The 22,787-nt window shown below is 40.1% G+C and overlaps 1 protein-coding gene across 6 annotated transcripts; it reads right to left on the bottom strand.

The window, feature by feature from the left end:
- On the bottom strand, window positions 1-22,429 carry uckl1b (uridine-cytidine kinase 1-like 1b). Of its 6 annotated transcripts, none has more exons than XM_040008309.1 (15): window positions 22,303-22,429; window positions 16,967-17,160; window positions 14,751-14,857; window positions 13,486-13,656; window positions 13,039-13,110; window positions 12,075-12,264; window positions 11,903-11,964; window positions 4,141-4,160; window positions 3,316-3,414; window positions 3,100-3,193; window positions 2,528-2,590; window positions 2,253-2,375; window positions 1,917-2,024; window positions 1,659-1,815; window positions 1-1,538 (listed from the first exon to the last, which is right to left on the bottom strand). In XM_040008309.1, exons 1-15 carry the CDS (start codon window positions 22,374-22,376, stop codon window positions 1,459-1,461), a joined length of 1,614 nt encoding a protein of 537 aa, XP_039864243.1. In that variant the 5' UTR covers window positions 22,377-22,429; the 3' UTR covers window positions 1-1,458. The 6 variants fall into 6 exon arrangements, with proteins under 6 accessions (XP_039864243.1, XP_039864247.1, XP_039864246.1 ...); XM_040008313.1 differs by lacking the exon at window positions 22,303-22,429 and adding an exon at window positions 18,633-22,296; XM_040008312.1 differs by lacking the exons at window positions 4,141-4,160; window positions 22,303-22,429 and adding exons at window positions 5,259-5,275; window positions 19,624-22,296.
- Window positions 22,430-22,787: the final 358 nt, after the last annotated feature.

The following is a 22,787-nucleotide window of genomic DNA, read 5'->3' as shown; positions in this document are numbered from 1 at the left end:
TTTAAAAGTTGTATTGCACTTTTATTCAATATTTTAAAAAAGCAAAACAAAACCAAACAAAGTCCCAAAAAGAATTAAAATCAAAACATGCAGATGAGTAAAACCCAATGAGGCTACATAACACAATCGGTTCATACCCGTGCACATTTAATGTACATTAACACACAATTAATATTTAAAGGTGAACTTGCTGCGTATGTGACAGAACAGATTTACAGTTTCAGTGCAATGTTTTTGTTTTTTCCTTTGTTGTTTTATGAATCCTTTCCTCAAAAAAGCAAATAACTGTGAAAAAATAGAAAATGTTGTTAAACTGAACACTGTGTAATGGTAATTATGGCCCGGTTTATAATATCAGAAGTTTATAGACAACTTTCCTCAAATATCCCGGACTCGTATACCCGCAAGGATGAAGCGAAGCGCCTCGTGTTTGGCAAACTAAAGCATCATTTTCAGCAAACAGTAAGGAAATGTTAAACAGGCAACGGCATTGACAGATCTCATTCATTTTTAGCGTGACAGTTTAAAGATGAGGCACTATCAGGACTCTTTGTGACCTTTGGATATTTTGAGTTCATATGTCCACAAAAGCCGTTTTTGAACAAACAATCTGATGGGCTGCTGAAAAAAATAAAATAATGGAGGGATAAATTGGGATCTGAGGGACTAAAATAAACACTTCACATAAATGAAGATGACCCATTTTCACTGCAACAAAAAGACGTACGAGTTGCTCGCTGACTGGTCAGGACTATCCATAGTAAAAAAATATGCAAATGAGCGACATTCTGCATAAATACGCACCACAAGTACGCACTTAAAGCCGTATAATGAAAAATGCTTTTCAACATCCTTTTCAACTGGTTAGGTCAGCATCCACAGAGAAGGAAAAGAGTGAACCAGTGAGCTAAAAAAAAAAAAAAAAAAGAGAGACAAAAAAAAAATACACCTACACATTTTCCGATTGAATGGTCCTTCAGAAAGTGCTCATGGCGATGGAAGTTGAGCAACATGAGTTCATGTTCTGATTTTACTTTTGTGAAAGTTGTGAGGAAGGTGCGTGGTAAAAAATAACCTTAAAAAGTTTACTTCTTTTTTTCTTTCTTTTCCTTTTATGTCACATGCAATTTCACATTCAGTTGTGTCGTCCACAGTACATGGTTTAAGGCTAGAAAAATCTTTTCAGAACATTTCTGCAGAAGTCGATAGAGATTGTCACAATTTAAGTGCTAAAACGCTCTGACCTTATTACATTCTGTACAAATAAAAATATATTTAACATAAATTTAAATAACATTATTTAAAAAAACCAAACAGATACAAATAAGCAACATTTTTCTTCTCTTTAGTCTTTTTTTTTTCAACAGCAGCCATACGGGGGCAAATGGTATGTCTTCATATCGTCCAGGAGCACAGCCCTGACTCTCTCAAAAAGTAAGTCAACTGACAGCAATTGATTTAGTAACTGGGCTCATCCATGTCTTCATCACTCCAGTCAGGCGGTGCGTCTGTTCCAAAATACCGATCTCCAAAGTTTCCTAAAAAACAACAATAAACGACATCGATAAAAAATATAAATACAGTGCTACAATGCTTATTTTTACATTTCAATGACTTTAAAACTGTCCTGTCCTTCCTGCTTCCTCAGCATTGCTCACCTATTCCAGGTATGATGTGAAAGAGATCGTTGACTTTCTTGTCGACAGCCGTGGTGATGATTTTGACCTGCGGGAACGCGTAAGCAACAGAATGGACTCCCATTTCAGCCATGAGCAAAGAAACCAGCAGGATCTTGTCCTCTTGAACATCATGATCCTGAAATTGAAAACACAACTGTGAAAAATGATCTACATGTGCAATGCAATTAATTTGCACAGGAGGCATTGGCATTGTTGTGAACAACTGGGTGCACCCACCAGCAGGACTCGCACGGCCATCATGGCAGCAGCTCCAGTGGACACAGTGCAGTCCATTAGAATCACGTGGTCCTCACTGATGTCTTTCGGTAGACGAAGATAATGGAGCTAAAATTGTGCACAGACAGGATGTGGGTTCATGCTAAAATGTGACACATATGACCTACAGCTATATATATACATATAGAAAACCTCTAATATTACAAACAACTGCTTCATGGCAAACTAGGCCAAAGGAGGTTACTGTGAAAATGTGTAAATGTAAAAACTCATATAACCAAAATTGTTTTTGGTTATAGGTTTTTGACAGCATGTGACATTAATGTGGTTTATTACCTCTGGCTCTCCAGTGTCCTGGTTGGTCTGGATGAGGATCTTGCCGATGCGGACGTCTTTGCAGACGGCCCTCAGAGCCGGCTCCATGGTCTCCCCGGCTCTCAGGATGGACACCCCTGTGATCTAAAGCAAAACAAAGAGGGGTACAAAAATTAAGCAGAGGTTAATTGCATCAATTTAGTTTCGAGACAAAACTCTTCAGAATGTTTTTCTTTTTTTCTCAATTAAAAATAACGCACAGAGAATATAGCAGGAAGCAAATGGAGTTCACTCACCCTCTTTCCGTGGAAAGTCTTGCCTTCGTAATCCTCTCCCTGGGGGGTCTGCACTATGTGGACCTGAGATAATATTAAAAATCATAAGAGCTTTAGAACGATGCTATAGTCTACCACAGTAAGGAAAATATACTGTGACAAGCTACAGTGAATGCTGAATTGTCGGTCACGTGAATTTGTGAAATGCACACTGAATGTTGCGATAAAGATATGGAAACTTTCCACTGTGGTGACTTGATAAGTTTCCATACTCATGTGGCAGGCCAATACAGTATGTCTATCTGATTTTCTTTGTAGAAGACAGATGGGGAGATTCTTTTTTCCATTTATCAGTGCCTTTTCAGATTTTTCCCCATTTCAGGGCCACACACTGTAGCACGGTCTCTGTGTGTGACTTGTCAGCATCTTTCTATTGAGTGGTTATCTCATGCTTTCTTTCTCCTACACCTCTCTCTATCTGTGGTAGTTTTCCAATTGTTTAATGCCCTCCTTGGTATAAAGAACGTAACTTAATTAAGAAAGAGTGTAATACAATACTTGAATTGAACCGTTTTTGTGTTTGTGTTTGGGACCTGTGAGGGGAGGAAGGAGAGGGCTCGTTCAATCAGCAGCCGCATCAACCTCTTAGAGTAAAAGATGAACTCATCGCGACTGGTCTCCTTGTTTCTAGATGTGATGGTCGAGAAAAGAAGGATCGAAGGTTTATTCGGCAGCTTTCCACCGTGCAGGTTTCCATGAAAACAAATGCAGTTATTAACGGAACAACAATGTGGTTTCTTAGCTTTTACCTGATGATGGTGTGCATGCCCCTGACTTGAGGTGTGCTCTCCAGAACGCTGAGGGTCTGGGGGAGGGGTTGGGCCTGGTGTGCAGAAGCCAGGGCTGCCCTGTAACCACGGCAACAAATAGTAGCGCGGGGGTGGTACACGCCGAGAGCAGCGGAAAAGAGAGAAGATGGACAGACGCATGAGTGCAACACGTGAAAGCCAGTGCAATTAAGACTGCTCTGCACGCATGTGTACAGTATGTGCAAGGTCATACACACACACACACACGTGCACATACATACTGTAACACACACACAGACCTGTGTGTGCATGCAAAAACAGATAAATAAATAACTGCACAAAAAAACCCACACAAATAATTTTTCAATAGCAGTTAGAGCAAAGTTGATAATGGCAGTGTACCCACTGTAATGGGAGTGCTTGGGAAGAAACACACACACAAAATTGCAGCGCACACAGGGCCAGTTTTGAGTATTTCAGTGGAAAATAACAACACCACAGAGACCGTGATAATGGAAAAATAGATTAATTTGAAAATTATAATTATACAGATACAAATAAAAGATTTAAATGTGCAATATAAACACATGCATAATTAGTTTCCCATGGTAGGGCTGTACTCCTAATATTTCCCCATGTTTGCATGAATAAATATTAGTTCTGAATGCCTTGTTAGCCTCGCTCTACCTTGGACTTGAGGGGAATAGACACGCTTTTACAAATTCTCAGTGATGCAGTGTTGTTCACACTAGACTAACTGCAATGCCACTGAGATACACATTAGCCAGATGCAAAGAAAAGAGAAATCATAGCATGTCTGCTCACATATCCCAGCGAAGTTTCCTCTATGGGGAGGGTTTTTTTCACAACAGAGCGGACACAGATAAACAAAAAAACAAACCACAAAAACAACAACAACAGATAAGAGGAAGAAAAATGAGAAAAGACATAAAATCAGGTGGATGAAAAGATTATCGGGAACAGTGAAAAGTGTGACAGCCAGAATTGTAAATGTCAAAAGTCCTTGAACTAAATGACATCAAAATTTAATAGTAATAGTAATAGTAATAATAATAATAATAATGCAATGAGAAAAAGAAACCAACCAAGTGTTAGCTCCGATTTTGATATCTGTACCCATGCATCCCTTGCGTGTATGCGTGGGAGGTGCACAAACTATCGTGTGGCTGTCACTCTTACACTGTGTAGAACAGTAGAAGTTGGTATTTCAGCTCACAGGCCCCAGCACATCCTGTGTCTAAAGACAGACACCAAGCTCACTTCCTCTCTCTCTCTGTCTCAGATACTGTGGCCGACATTCAATGGAAAAACTCAGCGCTTTGTAGTAGGGTATTGGAAACTTTCTCTGTGGCTGAGGTATGCGATAGTCAACAATAGCTGTAGCAAGAGCTTCCTCTCTCTCGTTTTCAGTTGTAGTCACTCTCTCTCTTATTCTTGCTGCTGCTGAAAGGAGGGGTCAGTGACTTGACTCATTGGTGTATTTTTAGACACAGAAGGCAGGAAGAGTGTGAGTTGTCATTTCTTTAAAAGGTAGAGAGAAGGAAAACCAACACCTTTACACTGAATGCTGGCTGCACTACACCACTTTCAAACATCAGAGTGCAGCTTTTAAATGTTGACAGCAGTTTTCGCACATTTTGATCCACTTCTTCTTATTCTGAGGTGGTGTGGACCGAGTCTTAACCGTGTATTATGTCCCCACTGACAGAGCACTAATTAGCCATATTTGGTTGGGTACAAGATACAAGAATGCCGCCTGGTGACGTGTCATGGCAGCCAGCACGTCGGTGGAAGGTAGAGGTTGGTTTTGCTCTCTTCTGATTTGACATTTATTCTCGCTCTCCCAGTAAAAAAGCTGGTGCAGCAGGGGAACTGGGCAGATGTTGAGGAGAGAACGATATAAAGGATAAAGGCCACTCTACCTGACGCTGAGTTCCCGCTGCAAGCAATGGAGGGATTTGGTGATGAGGGGGAGAGAGTGAGAGAGCAGTCCATCAGCAGCATATGTGTTTCAGTGTGTGTATGTTGTGAGGGAACAAAGCAAACTGCACAGTAGGGCAAAGTGCTCCGACAGCCAAGAGCGTGCCTTTGGTGACCAGTGATTAGTGCATGTTGCACAGCTAATCCCAAAGTGCGTCTAACAGGCCATCAATCGACATTGTGTATGACAAGTATGAAGACAGGGTGTCTTATAAGGCTGTGTGACTAATGCTGCATAATTATGTATTAGGATGTAATGTTTCCACTGTGATTACATTTATTCCTAAACTAAATGCCTGGAGATTAGTTTGGTTTGAATTAATGCAGGACAAATAACCACAGCAAGAGGTTAATATGGTTAAAACACTGAAACCTCTGAGAAGTTGGGCGAACACGAAGAAGGCTTGAATAATCTGGACAAGCGGCTAGAAGTTATGGAGACATGTTTCGCAGATCTGAGTAACCAATACAAGAAGTTGCTGCTGAAAACTGACGACTTGGAGAATCGGGGAAGACGATGCAACTTGCGTATATTAGGAGTGCCGGAGGGAGCCGAACAAGGGAATCCCACTAAATTTGTTGCTGATCTGTTGCACGTTGTACTGGGTGGTCCCGGCGGTTTGGAGCAGGCTCCGATCCTGGACAGAGCTCACCGGGCGGCGGTTGCGCTGCCCACGGAGGGAGGGCGACCGCGGCCGTTCATTGTTCGCATTCATTACTACCAGGAGAAGGAGCGGATACAGCGCTTAGCCAGACAGAAAGGCCGGCTGGAGTTTCAAGGGAAGCAGATCTTCATCTTTCCTGACTACAGCGCCGACCTGGCCAGACGCCGGGCTGCTTTCAGCGAGGTGAAGGGACTACTACGGAAAAAAGACGGAGTTCGCTACGGTCTTCTTTATCCTGCCCGGCTTCGGATCTCGTTTAATGGAGAAACACAGGTATTCGACTCTCCTAAAGCAGTGAAAGATTTCATTGACTCCAAGTTTGAGTCATCTCCCGAATGACATTTCATAAGAACCACCGGGACTTTCATACCATCGTGACTATATTTTTGTCAATCAATAAACGGACGATCTTTGGTTTAGCTTAGTTTCATGTTCAATGTTCATTTAGAAATCTCAGATGTTGGTGAGTTTGCCCTTGTTTCCTGGGAGGTTAAATATATTCCAGTACTTGTCACTTAAAAGGGACTCCGGGGTCAGGTTCGATGAGAATTGAAACAGGTCCGTTTTTCGGTTACGGGTAAATGCGACGTGGGAGTTTTTCTCTTTCCTTCTCTTAATTATTTTACTCTATTGTGTTGGACTTTGTGACTTTCTAATTTGAATATGTTTTGGACTACATGTGTGATTCATAGTTCAGATGCTTCTGCTCATGTGGGGCTGTGGTTATGAATAAGGTGAATGGGACTCTTAATAGAAGCAGGGGAGCTTTGGGAAATTGGTGTGTGTCGTTTGGGGACAACACTGAACACGGGGAGGTGGGTGGGAGGGACTTATCTACTTTTTCTTTTTCTTTTGTTTTTTTTTCTTTTTTGTTGTATATTATTTGCTCAGATTATTGTTAACAACAACATTTCAGTGTGCACTCATGATAGGATTGGTATTTGCGTTTGGAACCGCCTTTTTCATCATGTACTTATATGGTGATGACTTCTGTTGATGACACTTCAACTGCTGTGAGTAATGGCTGCCATGTTAACTTTATTAGTTGGAATGTGAAGGGATTGAACCACCTAGTGAAACGAAATAAGGTGCTCTCTCATCTTCTTTATCTTAAAGTACATGTAGCGTTTCTTCAAGAAACACACCTTAAGCATACAGATCATGCCAGATTAAGACGAAATTGGGTTGGACAAATTTTTCATTCCAAATTCAATGGTAAAGCCAGAGGTGCAGCAATTTTGATTAATAAGAATACTCCGTTTATAGTCTCTCACACAATAGCTGACCCAAATGGTCGCTATGTAGTTGTGACAGGGTCCCTGTTTAATACTTCACTTATTTTAGCAAACGTATATGCTCCGAATTGGAATGACTCAACTTTTTTCAATGACTTTCTTAATTCCCTTCCACAGATCAATACACACCACTTGATCCTTGGAGGGGACATGAATACTGTTATGGATCCAGTACTAGATCGCTCCTCAGATAAAAGACTTCCACTCCCTAAATCCTCATTAGTGTTACAGTCTTATTTACAAACCTATGGGGCTGTTGATGCGTGGCGATTTCTCTACCCCTCCACTAAACAATATTCCTTTTTTTCTGCAGTGCATCAAACGTATTCTCGTATAGACTACTTTTTTGTTGACAAAAAATTGCTTCCCAATATCAAGACTTGTAAATACAATAGCATAGTAATATCTGATCACAGTCCACTTGTTTTGGAACTCAGCTTCCCGGATGAACCCTTTGTGTACTCCTGGAGACTCAATCCTCTTTCTTTGTCAGATAAGGAGTTTGTGGAATATCTTTCCAAACAAATTGATATCTTTATAAGAACAAACATTACGCCTGGCATGGCCTATAGTACGGTTTGGGAAAGCTTAAAAGCATTCTTACGGGGCCATATTATATCATACTGTTCATATACTAGAAAACAGAAACAGAAACGTCTTTCTGAATTGATACACCTTATTTCGCAATTGGATGAGCAACACTCTACAACCCCCTCTCCAGATTTGTATAAACAAAGACTAACGTTACAGACTGAATTTAATTTAATCTCAACCCAGCAGTCAGAGTCTATGATTCTTAAATCTAGAGGAAGATGGTATGAGCACGGAGAAAAAGCATCTAAAATTTTAGCACATCAGCTTCGTAAATCAGAAGCAACTCGTATAATCCCTGAAATTAGGACTGAATCTGGACATGTCACCACTACACCACAAAAAATAAATGAGAGTTTCAAAATATTCTATTCCAGTCTCTATGATTCTGAATCTTTAAACACGCCTGGACTGTTTGAGGTTTTTTTTGATGGAATGACAGTTCCGACTTTAACCTCGGCATTCAGAGACCAATTAGAGGAGCAAATTACGGTGGAAGAAATTAAGTTGGCGATTAGCTCAATGCAGAATGGCAAATCCCCGGGTCCGGATGGGTATCCGGTTGAATTTTACAAGACCTTTAAAGACAGTTTATCACCTTTATTACGAGACATGTTCATTGAGTCATTGGTTTCAAAATGTCTTCCCCTAACGCTTCGACAAGCGACCATCTCACTCCTATTGAAGCCAAATAAGGATCCATTAGAGTGTTCATCATATCGTCCTATATCACTCTTAAATGTAGATTTAAAAATACTGTCAAAAACACTTGCTCTCAGGCTAGAGCAATACCTACCATTGTTAATTTCTCCAGATCAGACAGGTTTCGTGAAGGGTAGGCATGGTTTTTTCAACCTGCGCAGGTTTTTAAACATATTACACACCAAGTCAACTACAACCCCTGAAATTGCCTTATTACTCGATGCTGAGAAGGCATTTGACCGGGTGGAGTGGGATTATCTGTTTTATACTCTGCATAAATTTGGATTTGGCCCTAATTTCATTTCATGGATTCAGTTACTTTACTCCTCACCTATGGCACGTGTTAGAACAAATTCGTTATTCTCTTCTTATTTCCCACTTCTCCGTGGTACGAGACAAGGTTGTCCCTTATCCCCTCTTCTTTTTGCATTATCAATTGAACCACTGGCGATTAAACTGCGAGCTGACAGTTGCATTAAGGGCATCTTCAGAGGTGACCAGGAGCACAAAATATCCTTGTATGCTGACGACCTCCTGCTGTATATGTCAGAGCCTTTATGCTCTCTTCCCCGTGCTCTTGCCATTTTTGAAGGTTTTGGTAATATTTCAGGTTACAAGTTGAACCTGCATAAAAGTGAACTTCTCTGTGTCAACTCTCTAGCCAGAAAGATTTCATTTTCAGATTTTCAATTTAACGTTAAATCAGGGTATGTGACCTATCTGGGGGTTAAGGTTACCCACTCATACAAAGATCTTTATGAAAGAAACTTTGTCCCGCTGCTTAAAAATACTGAGACAGATCTTCAGAGATGGAACAATTTACCACTGTCATTAATTGGCCGCATCAATTCTATCAAAATGAACATACTACCCAAGTTCCTTTATTTATTTCAATGTATCCCATGCTACTTACCCAATAAGTATTTTATAACACTGAATAAGCATATCTCTGCATTTATTTGGAATGGCAAAAGTCCACGAATTCGGAAAGATTTCATGCAGAGGACTAGGCCAATGGGTGGATTAGCCTTGCCAAACTTTCAGTCTTATTATTGGGCAGCAAATATTCGTAATATGCTGTACTGGATGAGTAATGTTACTACAGAGACTCCAGCTTGGCTCCAAATTGAGTCATCCAATTGTGGCAAAATTTGCCTATCAGCTTTGTTGAGTTCAGCTCTCCCATTAGAACTATACACCTATAAACGTAACCCTTTGTTGTATGACTCGCTCAGAATCTGGGTGCAATGTAGGAAAAGGTTGGGGTTACACTTAATGTCAATTAAAGCACCTATCTGCTCAAATCATATGTTCCCACCCTCCATGATGGACGCTGCCTTTAAATTATGGGAAAGTAATGGCCTTAGAAATATCAAAGACCTTTTTGTAGATGGGATTTTTGCCTCATTCACGCAGCTCCTGAAGCAGTTTAATGTTCCTCGGCAACATTTTTTCCGCTATTTACAAATTCGTCACTTTGTAAAGAGTCGATTTCCTTCATTTCCGGAACTACCTGAGGAAACTTCATTGGATAAAATTATTAATATAAACGTTCATAAGAGAGGGGCGATTAAAGAAATCTATGCTATACTATTAGATCTTCAATCTCCTTCTCTCTTCATCCTTAAAGCACAGTGGGAGAAAGACCTTGGGATGACTATAACAGATGAGCTCTGGCAATCTTTTCTCCAGAGGGTACACTCTTCTTCGATATGTGCCAGGCATGGGCTCCTTCAATTTAAGGTCCTACACCGATTACATATCTCCAAGGAAAAGTTAGCCAAGTTCTATCCAGGAGCTGACCCTCTGTGTAACAGATGTAAAGCAGAAACAGGTTCGCTCCTTCATACCTTTTGGACATGCCCCAATCTTCATACCTATTGGGTGTCTATATTTAACACTCTGTCAGAGATGTATAATGTTAAATATGATCCTTCTGCCCTAACGGCTATCTTTGGGGTGATACCTCAAGACATCACTTTGCCAAAATGCTATTCGAATTCTATTGCCTTTGCTTCACTTATCGCAAGGCGCCTTATACTTTTAAGATGGAAGCAGGAAGCTCCTCCCACACATGAACAGTGGCTTGCGGAGCTCATGAGGTTTTTACATTTAGAAAAGATGAGATATACACTGGCAGGTTCAACCACCAAATTTCTTAAGGCATGGCAGCCATTCCTGATGTACATGGAAACATTTAAAATGACCACCTTATCATGACCGGATGCCATATCTCTATATCACTGTCATAGTTAACTGTACGCTGAATGTCCCTTATACATTTTATTTTTATATTTGTTTGTTGTTGTTTGTTTGTTTTTTGTTGTTTTGTAGGGGTTTCTTTGGTTTGTTTGTTTTTTCCTTCTCTATTTCTGTTATCTTTTGGGGTATTGTAAATACTGAACAGCAAACTACTGTATGTTCAATGTTTTGTTGTTAACATGCTGCTGTGACTGAAAATAAAATTTATAAAAAACACTGAAACCTATTTCTGTCAGCAAGCTCCACCTGACATATTTTCTTTATTTGAGGAAGCTACTTTCAGCTGCTCCCTTATTCACAAGGGGTCACCACAGTGGGGAGCTCTGCATTAGCCGGATGTCCTTCCCCAAAGGGATTTGAGTCTCCTCCAAGGGTCTAACCAGGGATTGTTTGTTTGTGTAAATCACTAAACCACACATATATGCCATATTTAAAGGGCTATATTCATATTCATTCTTCTTCTTAAGTATGAAATGATAAGAAAACAGAAACAGAAGCCCTGTTTTCATAGAGCACATTTCAGAAAACATCATTTAGCCTTCTTGCTTTAAGTGCTTTGGCAGTAGATTCAGAAAATGACTAATAATTAAACACTTTTTAAAATCTTGTCAAGTTTTTTGAGTGTTCAAATAAACACATAAGAGAAGAAAAAAGTAGAAGATAAAAAAACAAAGCAATTTAAAATTTATGTTCTCTGAACCAAATAACTACAGTTTGTTACTGTTACTAGGAAAGTTAGCAAAACCAAAACCAGTTTAGAACAGTTTTTTCCATTGAGTGTTAATGATTAAACCTTTCCCCAAAGCACTTACAGATATTCAGCCTCAGTAAAGTTTCTTTCCACTAGAGGGGGTGATCTGCCTTGAAATTACAGGCGCATACTGAAGGGGAGCCTGCACATACACCCTCTTATGAATGCAATAACATAACTAGATGTACTGACCCGGAGGCCATCAAGAAAAAGGACAAATGAAAGGTTATAATTCTCCCCCCAAATTAACTATTTAAGTGGCATGACAGATTTTCTGCGTGTGTATTTATATTTATGTCTGTAAGCATGACCTCACTTACCTCCTCCAACTGACTGTGAACATGCTGTACGATCAAGTCGATTGCCACCATGTTGCCACCTCCTGACCGGAAAAAAAAGAAAGCATAAAAATGATGCTTTAATTTTAAATCTTTTTAGGATTGTTGCTGCTATACTGAACATGTACATGAAAGTATGTTGGTATATACTCACCACGTGGCACCACGATATCAGCCAGTCGCATGGTAGGCTCAATGTATTGTTCAAAAGCTGGCTTAACAAACTTGTTATACTGCTTGATGACCCCCTCGATATCTCGGCCCCTTTCTGTAATATCCCTCCTCAATCGGCGCACCAGGCGGATGTCAGAGTCTGTGTCCACAAAGATCTTCATGTCCAGCAACTGGAAAAACAAGTTGATTAGATCAACACAAAGTAATATAAGACACATTCACAAACAGATGACATGAAAATAGCGAGCTTAAAATACCAAACTGTATTCAAATTTGTATTTTTAAAGGGTTATTGTGAAAGCCTGCAAGAAATTCTAGAAAAAAATCGAATGAATGAATGAAAGATCTGACAGCAAAAAATATTTCTGGCAATGTCAATGTAAGTATAGATGAAAAATGAATGAATATTAGATAACTAATGAAAATGTTTGCTTCTCTTTTGCTTATAATGACTTCTGATTTTAACAGACCTTCAAAGGAAAAAACCCATTAACTTTACTGTGTTGCAGTTGATACTGCAGTTATTCAGAACCATTACGTTTTTAAATCGATGACACTTAACAGTTGAAAAACAAACCTGTCAGCGCCCTCAAGTGGACAAACTATGTACTGCAGATATTTTTTTCTTATCTTTAAATCAATATTCACTTCTCTGCACATATTAGCTGACACACAGTGCATACAAACATATCAGGCTTTTCAATCTATTTACTTATCTTGGGCTATCATGCATATGCTGAATCTATTTTAAAAACCTGTAAATCTTGTCTATGTACACAACATGGGAAAAATAAACAGCTACCTCTTATTTAATAAAGACCTCTTACACCACTTGTATGTGTTTTCTAAGAGTGTTTTTTTTATTAGGTAATACATATTTTTGACAACAAAGCTGAGAGTAGGACCTTGTATCGGTTTGTTCAGGGCTAATGACCTTCTCTTACCTGCAACAGTTCTTTATCTGCAAAGGCCATGATTCCCTCAAAGATGATAACACTGGCTCCATAAACTGTTTTCTGGGGCAGAGACATGTGCATGTAATAACACAATAAAATTTACATACCAAAAATGAGAACGAGGGCATTAAAGCACTACACATTAAGTGTGCATGTATATTCCAACAATCGTTGTAAGCTCTCAAACTGACTTGCCTCACTAATGTGTGAATGTCTGTGTGTGATAGGATAAATAGAAGTACGCAGATATCACAATAGCGATCTGTCGGAGACCATCTGGAGATGTACAGCTTTACAATGCAGCTAAATCTATAGAAAAGAGGATTAAAACCTTCTTCGGTAAACAAAAAGGAGGGATTATATGCAAAAATGACACACTACTTAATAACTTAAAAATACAAAGCCAAATGTTTGGGTCTGTGCATTCATCCTTACCCAGTCCTTTTGTCTCCCGTGAGTTGTAAAGTCATACACAGGGATTTTCACGCTCTTGCCCTGTTTGAGTTTGCGCAAGGTGTGTGTCAGCAAATCAAAGTCAAAGGCATCTGGGTGGTCAAAGTTATAGTCGTTACTGGCAGCCATTGCCTGCTGCTCTGGGGACAGGACCTGAGGATTGCCATGATACTGAAGTTAGAGTATGTCACCACTGCATGCTGCTTTTCAATGCTACAAGATTTCCTGAGAAAATGGCATGAACACATATTAATATTTGCATATCAAAAGAAAAATCTCTTAGTCAAGTAACATTACACACGTGTTTTGCAGTAAAACAAATGATGCATTCACAAATAATAATGCAAAAACACTTTGGCACAGATCGCTGATCGAGAGCAGAGAAGTTTGGGGACCTAAATTTAGGAGGACATCATGTGCCACAGTGACGTCCGTACGAGGTGGTATGTGCACGCGCGTATCTGTCCTTTGGGTGGTTGAACATTAAAAACCCAGTCCTGGTATTTGGCAGTTAATGAACAGCAACACTCCCTTCTCAAATGAACTGGTAACATATTTATGTAATAAACCAATGTTATACTGGAAAAAAAGCAAAATATAAAAATGCATAGATTAACTGAAAATAAATGGCAATCTTTTGTAAAATGTGGTGAGCAGACCACCACTTGCTGAGGGCTACAGCGGCACTGGTCACTGGTAAATCCCTCCAACTCTGCACAGTCTGATCTGCCGCTGTCAGATTTTGACAGGATTACACAACTAGAGAGTGGGTGGAGGTGTAGAGGGGGCAAGAATGATGGCTCTTGCTATACTGTTCACTACATCTCTTTTTCTCTCCCCCTAACACCCATCACTGTGTTTTCATCCTTGTTTTCAGCACTGCCTCCTTATATTTTATCTACTCTGTTTCTTCTCTCTCTCTAATCAAAACCTCTTTTTCTCATTTTCCCTCTGGGATCCAAAGGAAATCTTTTCTTTTCTCTTTCACCCTGTTTCCTGCACTCAGTCTCGCTTTTCTTTAGCCTTCCTTTAGGCCCCTGGGTGGTTAACAGCCATTCAAGACAAAAGTGATAAGAACAGAGTTTCTTGGACCTATCACATGTCTTATTTATAACTCTAAACACTTATTTAGACATGCAGCAACATTTAAAAATTCAGATAACTTTTAACAACTTCACAGATACAGTGACAAATGTATCACTGCATGCAAAAGGACATATACGGTTTTGTAGACACCACAGAAATACCTTGTAAAAAGAGTCCATTGAGAGTAGTACAACCCAGGGTACATCTAAAGCTTCTATGATTTTCCTTGCTACAGTTGTCTTTCCTGAAGCGCTGCCACCACACAGGCCTGAAATTAAAAATTGACAAACAGCCATTGAGTAATAACTTCCTTCCAGTTAAATTACAAAAACAAAATAATTTAGGCAAGTTGACATGGTCAAGATGACCTGCAGACATTCAAAAAGTTCATCAGAATTGGGAAGAAAGTTGAAATGACTAATAGGTGTGGTTTTACTGTAATTATTTCACAAACTGCTTATCTACTGGGATTTTCCCACACAACCATCTCTAGATTTTACAGAGGATGACCCAAAAACAGAAAATCTGATGCTACAGTTTCCAGGGGTCAACAAAACTGGAAAAAAGGAAATTGGAAAAACGTCTGCTGTGACGTTCAGATGGCAGAGTCAGAGGTTTTCAGAGCTTAAGGCTACCTTGGGGTGAATAAATGCGTGATGTTAGGGGAACTGTTGAATCTATTATCTGTTATGGTATCACTACATGGTTTGAAAACCTTTCTGTCAAGCTCAGATCCCAAATTCAAAATCTGATTCAAAGATAGTTAAAATTACTACGGACAAAAATGACATCCTTTATAATGATTATGAGTTGATGTCTTCAGGAAAAAGGTACAAAACTGTGAGTTGGAGTTACATTTTCTCTGTGAGTGTTTGCATATGTGTGTTATTTTACATGATGTGTTTCCCTCGCTTGTCCAAGGTAAATTTCTCCCCAGAGGACAATAGAGGCTAATCTAATCTAACCACCCTGCCTTCAGGGTGGTGTAATGATGTGGCGGATATTTTCTTGACAAACTTTGGACTCCTTAGTAGCGACTTGAGCAATGTTTAAATGCCACAGTCTAAGTATTGTTACTGACCATGTTCATGTGGTCACATTTTCCAGCAGGAAAATGTGCCATGTTACAAATCTCAACTCATCTCAAAGTGGATTCTTAAACATGACAAGGAGTTACTCAAATGGCCTCCACAGTCACAGATCAATGCAAGAGAGAAAACACCTTTGAGATGTGCAGCCAACAAATCTGCAACTGTGTGATGCTGTCATGTCAATAAAAAAACAAGCGCTTTGAGTGCTGAGGTAAAATAGCGCTATATAAGAATCAGTCCATGTCAATGTGGACAAAAATCTCTGAGCAATGTTTCCAGTACTTTTTTCAACCTATGTCATGAATTAAGGCTGTTCTGAAGGCCAAAGGAGATCCAACCCGGTACCAGCAAGGTGGCCCTAATAAAGTGTTTGGTAAGTGTACCTTCACTTGGTGCAAACATGCTATCAGTAGTTTGACTAGTTTGACAAGACTTGTTTCAGTACATTGTGAGGTTGCTTTAGGCTAATTTAAAAAGGCATGCAGAAACAGAGCCAATAACATTCTTCAACATAAACATTCTCTTTATTCCTATTTTTCACAAAGTCTCTCACGCATTAGTTCAGCACTTCCTGATAGCAGGGCACACCCATCTTTAACATACTTGGATGGATCTGCTTTGCTCCATCCAGTGAGAAATTGTGAGTTAATGCCCTTTATCACTAGTATAGCAGGGCTTTCCTGTATTTAAAAACACTCTGCCAAAGAGGAAACTCTCCAGTTTGTGAAAAACAACTAATTTTAACCAGTGCATCTCTATCTGGGTTTAGGTTTCTCAAGCTTTTTTCTTCATAAAATGGTCAAATACGCCAAGAAAATGCCTTACCTTACCTTAAATAAGGTAATGACAACTTTGTGCCACAACTATATGGGAAGAAAATATGCTAATAATAATAATAATAATAGATTGGGTTTATATAGCGCTTTTCAAGGCACCCAAAGCGCTTTACAATACCACTATTCATTCACTCTCGCATTCACACACTGGTGGAGGCAAGCTACGGTTGTAGCCACAGCTGCCCTGGGGCAGACTGACAGAAGCGAGGCTGCCATATTGCTAATGTGTGCATTCCCTGAGTTTTCTAAACATTAAAAATTTTCACTTATACAAAGTATAAGGTTAGTTTATAAACAATTATTCATTAGTTTCCTAAATTTAAAGGTACAATCCGAACATATTTATAATACTTTAGATGAAAACTCACCACTTAATCTAAGCTGGGGCTCTGACAGTTCATAGATCTTTATGATATCTAAATGTCAAACACAGAAAGTTATTCTTCTTACCAATGACAAATGCCTCTTTGGACTGTGTTCCATGCTCGTTGTACCAGGGTGGGCGACCAGCAGTGTAGATTGTTCGTTTGGAGGTGCGTAGCAGAGGAGGCTCTGACTTACACTGGCTGGTTGTCCTTTTCCTGGGCGAGAGGCCTGTGCTTACCGAGGGGAGGAGACGGTCGAGTGATCCCTCGCCACCTCCACTGCAGATGAGAAACATGACATTACTCTCTGGTACACAGGAAGCAACTTTCCTTCTTGTCACTGCATTTTTCTGGGTTTCATAAAACCTTTTGCGTAGCAGTATAACGCCAACATTCTCCATCATCACATCTTCTCCACCTGTATATAGTAAGACACACTGAACCCGAATGTGCTGTGTCATGATTTCAACTTCTAACATTGGTGAGCGTTCATGGAAAGGTAACGAGGTAAAACAACAGAATCAAGGCAATAACATACCAATGTAATATACAGGATCAGTCCCACTGAAATGGCAATCTCTTATTTGGTATAGCCTTGTTGTCCCCTTGTATCTAATGCCCGGTGACACATTAGACACACAGAGACAGACATTGTTTGTGGCATGTAACCATGCAATGGATGAACAGATTGACTAAAGAAAGGCGGCCCAGTTAGTTACCAACAAAACAGTAGTGTAGCATTTTCCCTCCTGTCACTGGTTAATTTTTCAACCTGTCAACTTTGTCCAGTCTTGTCCAGTGTAACTGCTGCAGGTACTAATGTACAGATGGTATAATATATTACATCTAAAGCTCCCCATAACCATAAGAGAATTATAGAGTCAAAGTGATGGATTGTGTTTTCATAGTCCATTGTATTTTACCAATTGAAAGGATCAGGTATCCGCCACTGGAAAGACAGCATGCTAGAAAAGCAGGTGGTTACAGTACCTAAAAACACCTACAGAACATGTTAGAAGTGGAGAAATGTTGATTCAACTAATCGAAAAGTCCTGTGATCGGTTTTACGAGCGAAAAGATTGCTGCAATAATGTGCCATCACAACCAGCAAGATAAAAAGGCCCTCATAAACAAATGACAACAAGCCAATTCAAAACAGGTACAAGGTGCTGAGGCGAGCGAGGCATGGAGTGAATTTGCATTGACTTATTCAAACTACACCTGATGGTCTCTCATCTGTTCTGTAAGATAGAAGAAATTAAGAAAGAAATTTATGTAACACCCATTGCAAGAGTTTTGTGTCTAAACTGCAAACAGCTGCACATATGGGCTACTCTTTCACTATTGTAAGTTACTTAACCTATAATGACTAAGTTTAATGTTGTGCCTTTACAAATCATTCGGCAGTTGTGAGTAACTGGAATTCAGAGCAGAGAAAAAACTTGGTACAAAGAACTGGTCGAGCAGATTGGTGAGCAACCTCTCTATTACTTCCTCTAAAACAACAGCCTCACTTCTCTTACATAACTCTATTTTGTCAGCGTCTCAAGAATCTGCTGTGCCGCTGACGTTTGATAAACAAAATATTGCTTTTTTAGGAAAATGCCACTCGATTAGCGAAGCAATCTAAAGTCGCTCAACGATTGCCGCCCACAATCATCATGAAAACAACTGCTGCGTTCATTGTTTAACAAATACAACATAACATCTGTGTGCGGTATGCCTAACTGAGCAACAGTTGGAACACTTACTGCATTATCCGAGCCATCCACACTTCACCCAGTGAAGACTGTAAAAAGCCAGCGGCCATAACTATAGCGGCGTTTGTAATAAACAAGTCTTAGATCTTCCTCTGTTTTCCAGTCAACTGTCAGGCTCCACACATTTATATAGGTCATATACCTGCCCAGGTGGACTGCCAGGAGCTCAGAAGAGGAGCAAACAAGAGAGAACAAAGATTTATCTTATCTCACCAGGGTCACCTGGTTAGACGGAGCCAGGGAGCAGAGTGGGAGACTGCTGAGAGCGTGCGCGGGACATAGCTCACTGAAGTATGGCTATCAGTTAAAACCCAACTAGTGTGCAATAAAAGATTAGCTTAGCTGACTGTGCTGAATCATGTCCTTGTTCTGTGGTTACACTTACAGTACCCAGTGCTTCAAAACATTACATGAATGCACCTTTGTGATAAGAAGTTATAGTGTGGGGTACCTGAGAAGGCCCTTATGAAGCAGACATCTAAGCCTTATGGGCAGCAGATTGAAGGATAATATTAGCAGCAAATCAAGACGCAACGTCACATCTAATGTCAGTAAAGCGACATGTTTTTCTTTACTTTCTCCACAATGGCTCACACAAAGAGTAAATCAACACAACCTAGCTGCATAAAGTGACTACTGTTTCACATCAGCTTGTTCATTTGTCCAACAAGATTTCATAAAAAACGAGTATGTACAAGTATGTAACACTACTGTAATGTCAGTGTAAAATTCTCAGTTTAAAAAAAACTTTATGGTTCCTCACATCACGTTTGCACTTAAAAGGTGCCACATTTCCTAAAGTATGTAGACAAAAACCTAGAAGGTATAAACAAGTGAGCTTCAACTTGGAGTTGTCTTTCCTGTTTATCCAGACTTTTAAAAGCATTAACTGTACACATTTTAAAGACATTTAAACTACAGACAGGAATAAAGTTGCCCAGGTCACCTAAGGAGTACATTAAAGGAAATAAAATGCACTTACCTGCCATCAGATCTTAGCGTCCAACAGCCAGATATTCTAGCTCCTGAGTAAGCTGGTAGAGTGTTCATAACTGGGAAGCTTCCAGTGTTTGTACTCCAAAAGTTGTGTTTTAATCCTATACTATTGTCAGCCGGTATACTCAGTGTATATATTCATATGCACTCAAACACACACTTAACAGCGCTCCTCTCTGGAGCATCACATCCAGAGAGGTGGCGACAGAAGGTGGTTAATATACATGGGAATCGGCTTGGATGAGAAACGAAACTTTAAACATTTGCTTAGCTTTCTATTTCTTCCATTCTCTCAACAGAGCGAGAGAGAAGGCACTGCAGCTTGGTAGAGGAGGCGCACTCAGTGTGAAACTACAGCACAGCATTTCCCTCCTCTTTCACTAACTCGCTGCTCCTCCCATTAGACGCCCAGCCAACAAACATAAGAGGATAACCTGCCCTCCAGATTATGTTCATTAGGGTGTATTAATAGCACCGGGTTAGAACCAGACCACACCACTCCTGGTACACACACGCACACACCCGCATATATAAACACACACAGACACATGCCAAGCTTGGGTCATCTGTCTTTGGCAGTCAGTGTCGCAGTATGTGGCCGGAGGTGAAAGAGGAACCAGAAGAGAGTGACAAGAGAAGAAACAAACTAGAGGGTGGAAAAAAAACAACCCAAAACAAGACAAAACAAAGAAATAAATAACAAGAGTGCAGCGCAGTCACACAGCCAGCGATTATTCTCCTCTGATGTTGATGCAGTTGGCTGAATTCACAACAGAGACGCCTCAGGCTGTGTTGGGGAGGTGAAGAGAAATTGAAGGGGGTGCGGGGATGACAGAGGGGAAGGGTAGAGGGGAGCTGATGTGCTTTTACCCTGTGGGGACATACAGTGCCTCTGTGTGCCTTATACCAAGTCTAGAGATGTCAGCACCACAGCAAACACACACACACACACGCCCGAAGAGCAAAGTCCCCTCCCTGTTTTCACTCACAGTGAAGACTGGGGAATAAACAGCATGATGAAACCCAACACTACCTCTGCTGCTCTATCAGCTGACGGTCTGGGGAACAGCCCTGGGAAACGCACACAGACACACACACACATGCACGCCATTCCACTCCTCCCTAGCCACAACTTGTACAGACAAACAAATCATTATGCTCAGAGTTCAGAGGAGATGGACTAATTGCTTTTCAGTGCACAGAAAAACAATCAAGCAGCTTAGAGAAGCTACTAGATATAATACAAAGCAACATGGAAGCTTTTCCAAATATTTTGGAACATGGATTCCGACCAGACTTCATTTCTCTTTATTCACTTATTAATATTATACAGGGGACCAACAGGGGAAAGAGAATTGAGTGTTCTCCTCTAATCTGAACTGTAATGGTTTGGTAGTGGCACTGTCGCTTTAATCTTCATCGAGAGGACAGCTGCAGAGCAAGAAAGCCACATCGAAACAAGAAGCCTGAACTGGTTTCTATGCCAAACATTCAGCCATCTCGCTATGGCGACAGTGATGCACAGGAGGCTTACAAAGTCTCGGCTGCAATAACACTTAACCAAAAACTAATACTGTAAACACACTATAATATAAGCTAAATGTATTAGTAACAGCATGTAATGCTGACTTTACTTACTAATTTTTAAAAAATCAAATATATTCAGTGATAAAGGGAGGTTGCAGTGCATAGAACCTTTGCCTTGCAGAGCTCTTGACTGGCCTGGTACTGCCTCAATTAACAGTTTATGGTGCCTCTGTGTTAGGTTATAGTTTAGTGACCAACTGAGTTCTGTCATACAACTATATTAATATCAGCGGTCATACATTTAATAATGTGAGTATAACTTTAAAGCCTGCGAGCCACTAAGGTTGACGTCTAGAAAAGCAGGAACTTCTCTCAGCGGACACACCAATACAATACCGCCCTCTTGTGGAATAACGAGGTATTGAACATCTAAGGCAGACCAGCAGCTGACAAACAACTGGACCAAGTGCTTCAGCTTGAGTCTTAGTCACCTAACCCAAATGTTATTCTGTTCCGTTACCTTATATATCCCAAAGGAAGATGACATTTGCCAGAAATACCCGCTTTACTCACGCCGCAGTACCTCCAGAAAACACCAAGGCGCGTGCTTTCCACCTCTGCTAAAAGAAAGCTCTCTTAGTCCACTTTCTCTGCTTTAAGCTAGCTCTCCAATTCTCTCTAGCAATTTCCATTACACGTTAAAATAGGTGAACATGTTTCAGTTAACAGTGGCTGCTTTTGTAAAGACGTGTTTGATGTGATTTCTTCGTTTCAGAAGATTACAATGAAGTAAAGCTACGAGGCAACCTCGTGTAAAATAAGATGACAGATCGTAAAGCCAAAGAGAGGGAGAGAGAGTGGACAAAACGAGAGACTCAAAAAGCAGGCCTCGGGCTTATATTTATAATAAACTAATAATTATACTGTAACTTCTAGACTGCTGTTACATTTATCAGACGTATTATATATTAATTACTGTACCACTGGGACGTACAGTGTACAGTGTAACAGGTCGTGTTTCCGTAAAGATGCTTAACCCAACTGCCAGGATAAAATGAAAAAAAAAAATGCATCCAGTAACGTCATAATAATGTACTATAATACCAAATGTTTCCGAAGCAATCTACAAACTCTATACCTGTTCGATACAGAGGAAGTTTTCGCTTCGCTGTCCATCGTTGAGCGCCTGTCTTCCACGCTAACCACAGACATTTCTGCCCTGTTGACAATCAGGTGTTAAGAGCGCAGTCACAGCTGAGGCATCATGGGACTTGTATTTCTTCAGTGGAATCTCTTTCAGCTTCGCGGCTGCACTTGGACTTCAAGCCCCAGAATGCACGTGATCCGTTTTTTCTATTCACAATAAGCAGCATGTACTTTTATTTTAAGCTTACAGGGCCTTTTACAGGCCACGTGTAGGTGGGAGTGGAGATGAATCTTTTTAGTCAGTTTTTAAATTTTAGTTTTGCTTCATAATCTCTCTCTAAATCTAAATAACTTTACAGTGCTGTGTCTTGAGCCACTCCTATTTCCTTATATTTTGCTCCCAAGAAACCAGACTTTCTGGTAATTTTTTAAAGCAGTCTTGAGCAATAGTTCTCTTAAAGTCTTTTAAATGATTTT

The sequence above is a fragment of the Simochromis diagramma genome, unplaced genomic scaffold, assembly GCF_900408965.1.
Source record: "Simochromis diagramma unplaced genomic scaffold, fSimDia1.1 OVJJ01000545.1, whole genome shotgun sequence".
NCBI classification, from domain to species: Eukaryota; Metazoa; Chordata; class Actinopteri; order Cichliformes; family Cichlidae; genus Simochromis; species Simochromis diagramma.
The sequence above is the reverse complement of the archived record's forward strand: the minus strand, read 5'-3'. Positions and strand labels throughout refer to the sequence as shown.

Bases quoted from the DNA above. Each gene is read 5' to 3' on its own strand.
- uckl1b (XM_040008307.1), bottom strand. From the start codon at position 17,360: ATGTTAGAAGTTGAAATCATGACACAGCACATTCGGGTTCAGTGTGTC. The intron at 11,965-12,074 runs GTGAGTATATAC...TTTTCCGGTCAG, and splicing joins TGATATCGTGGTGCCACGTG to GAGGTGGCAACATGGTGGCA. The intron at 1,816-1,916 runs GTGGGTGCACCC...TTTCAATTTCAG, and splicing joins TGGCCGTGCGAGTCCTGCTG to GATCATGATGTTCAAGAGGA.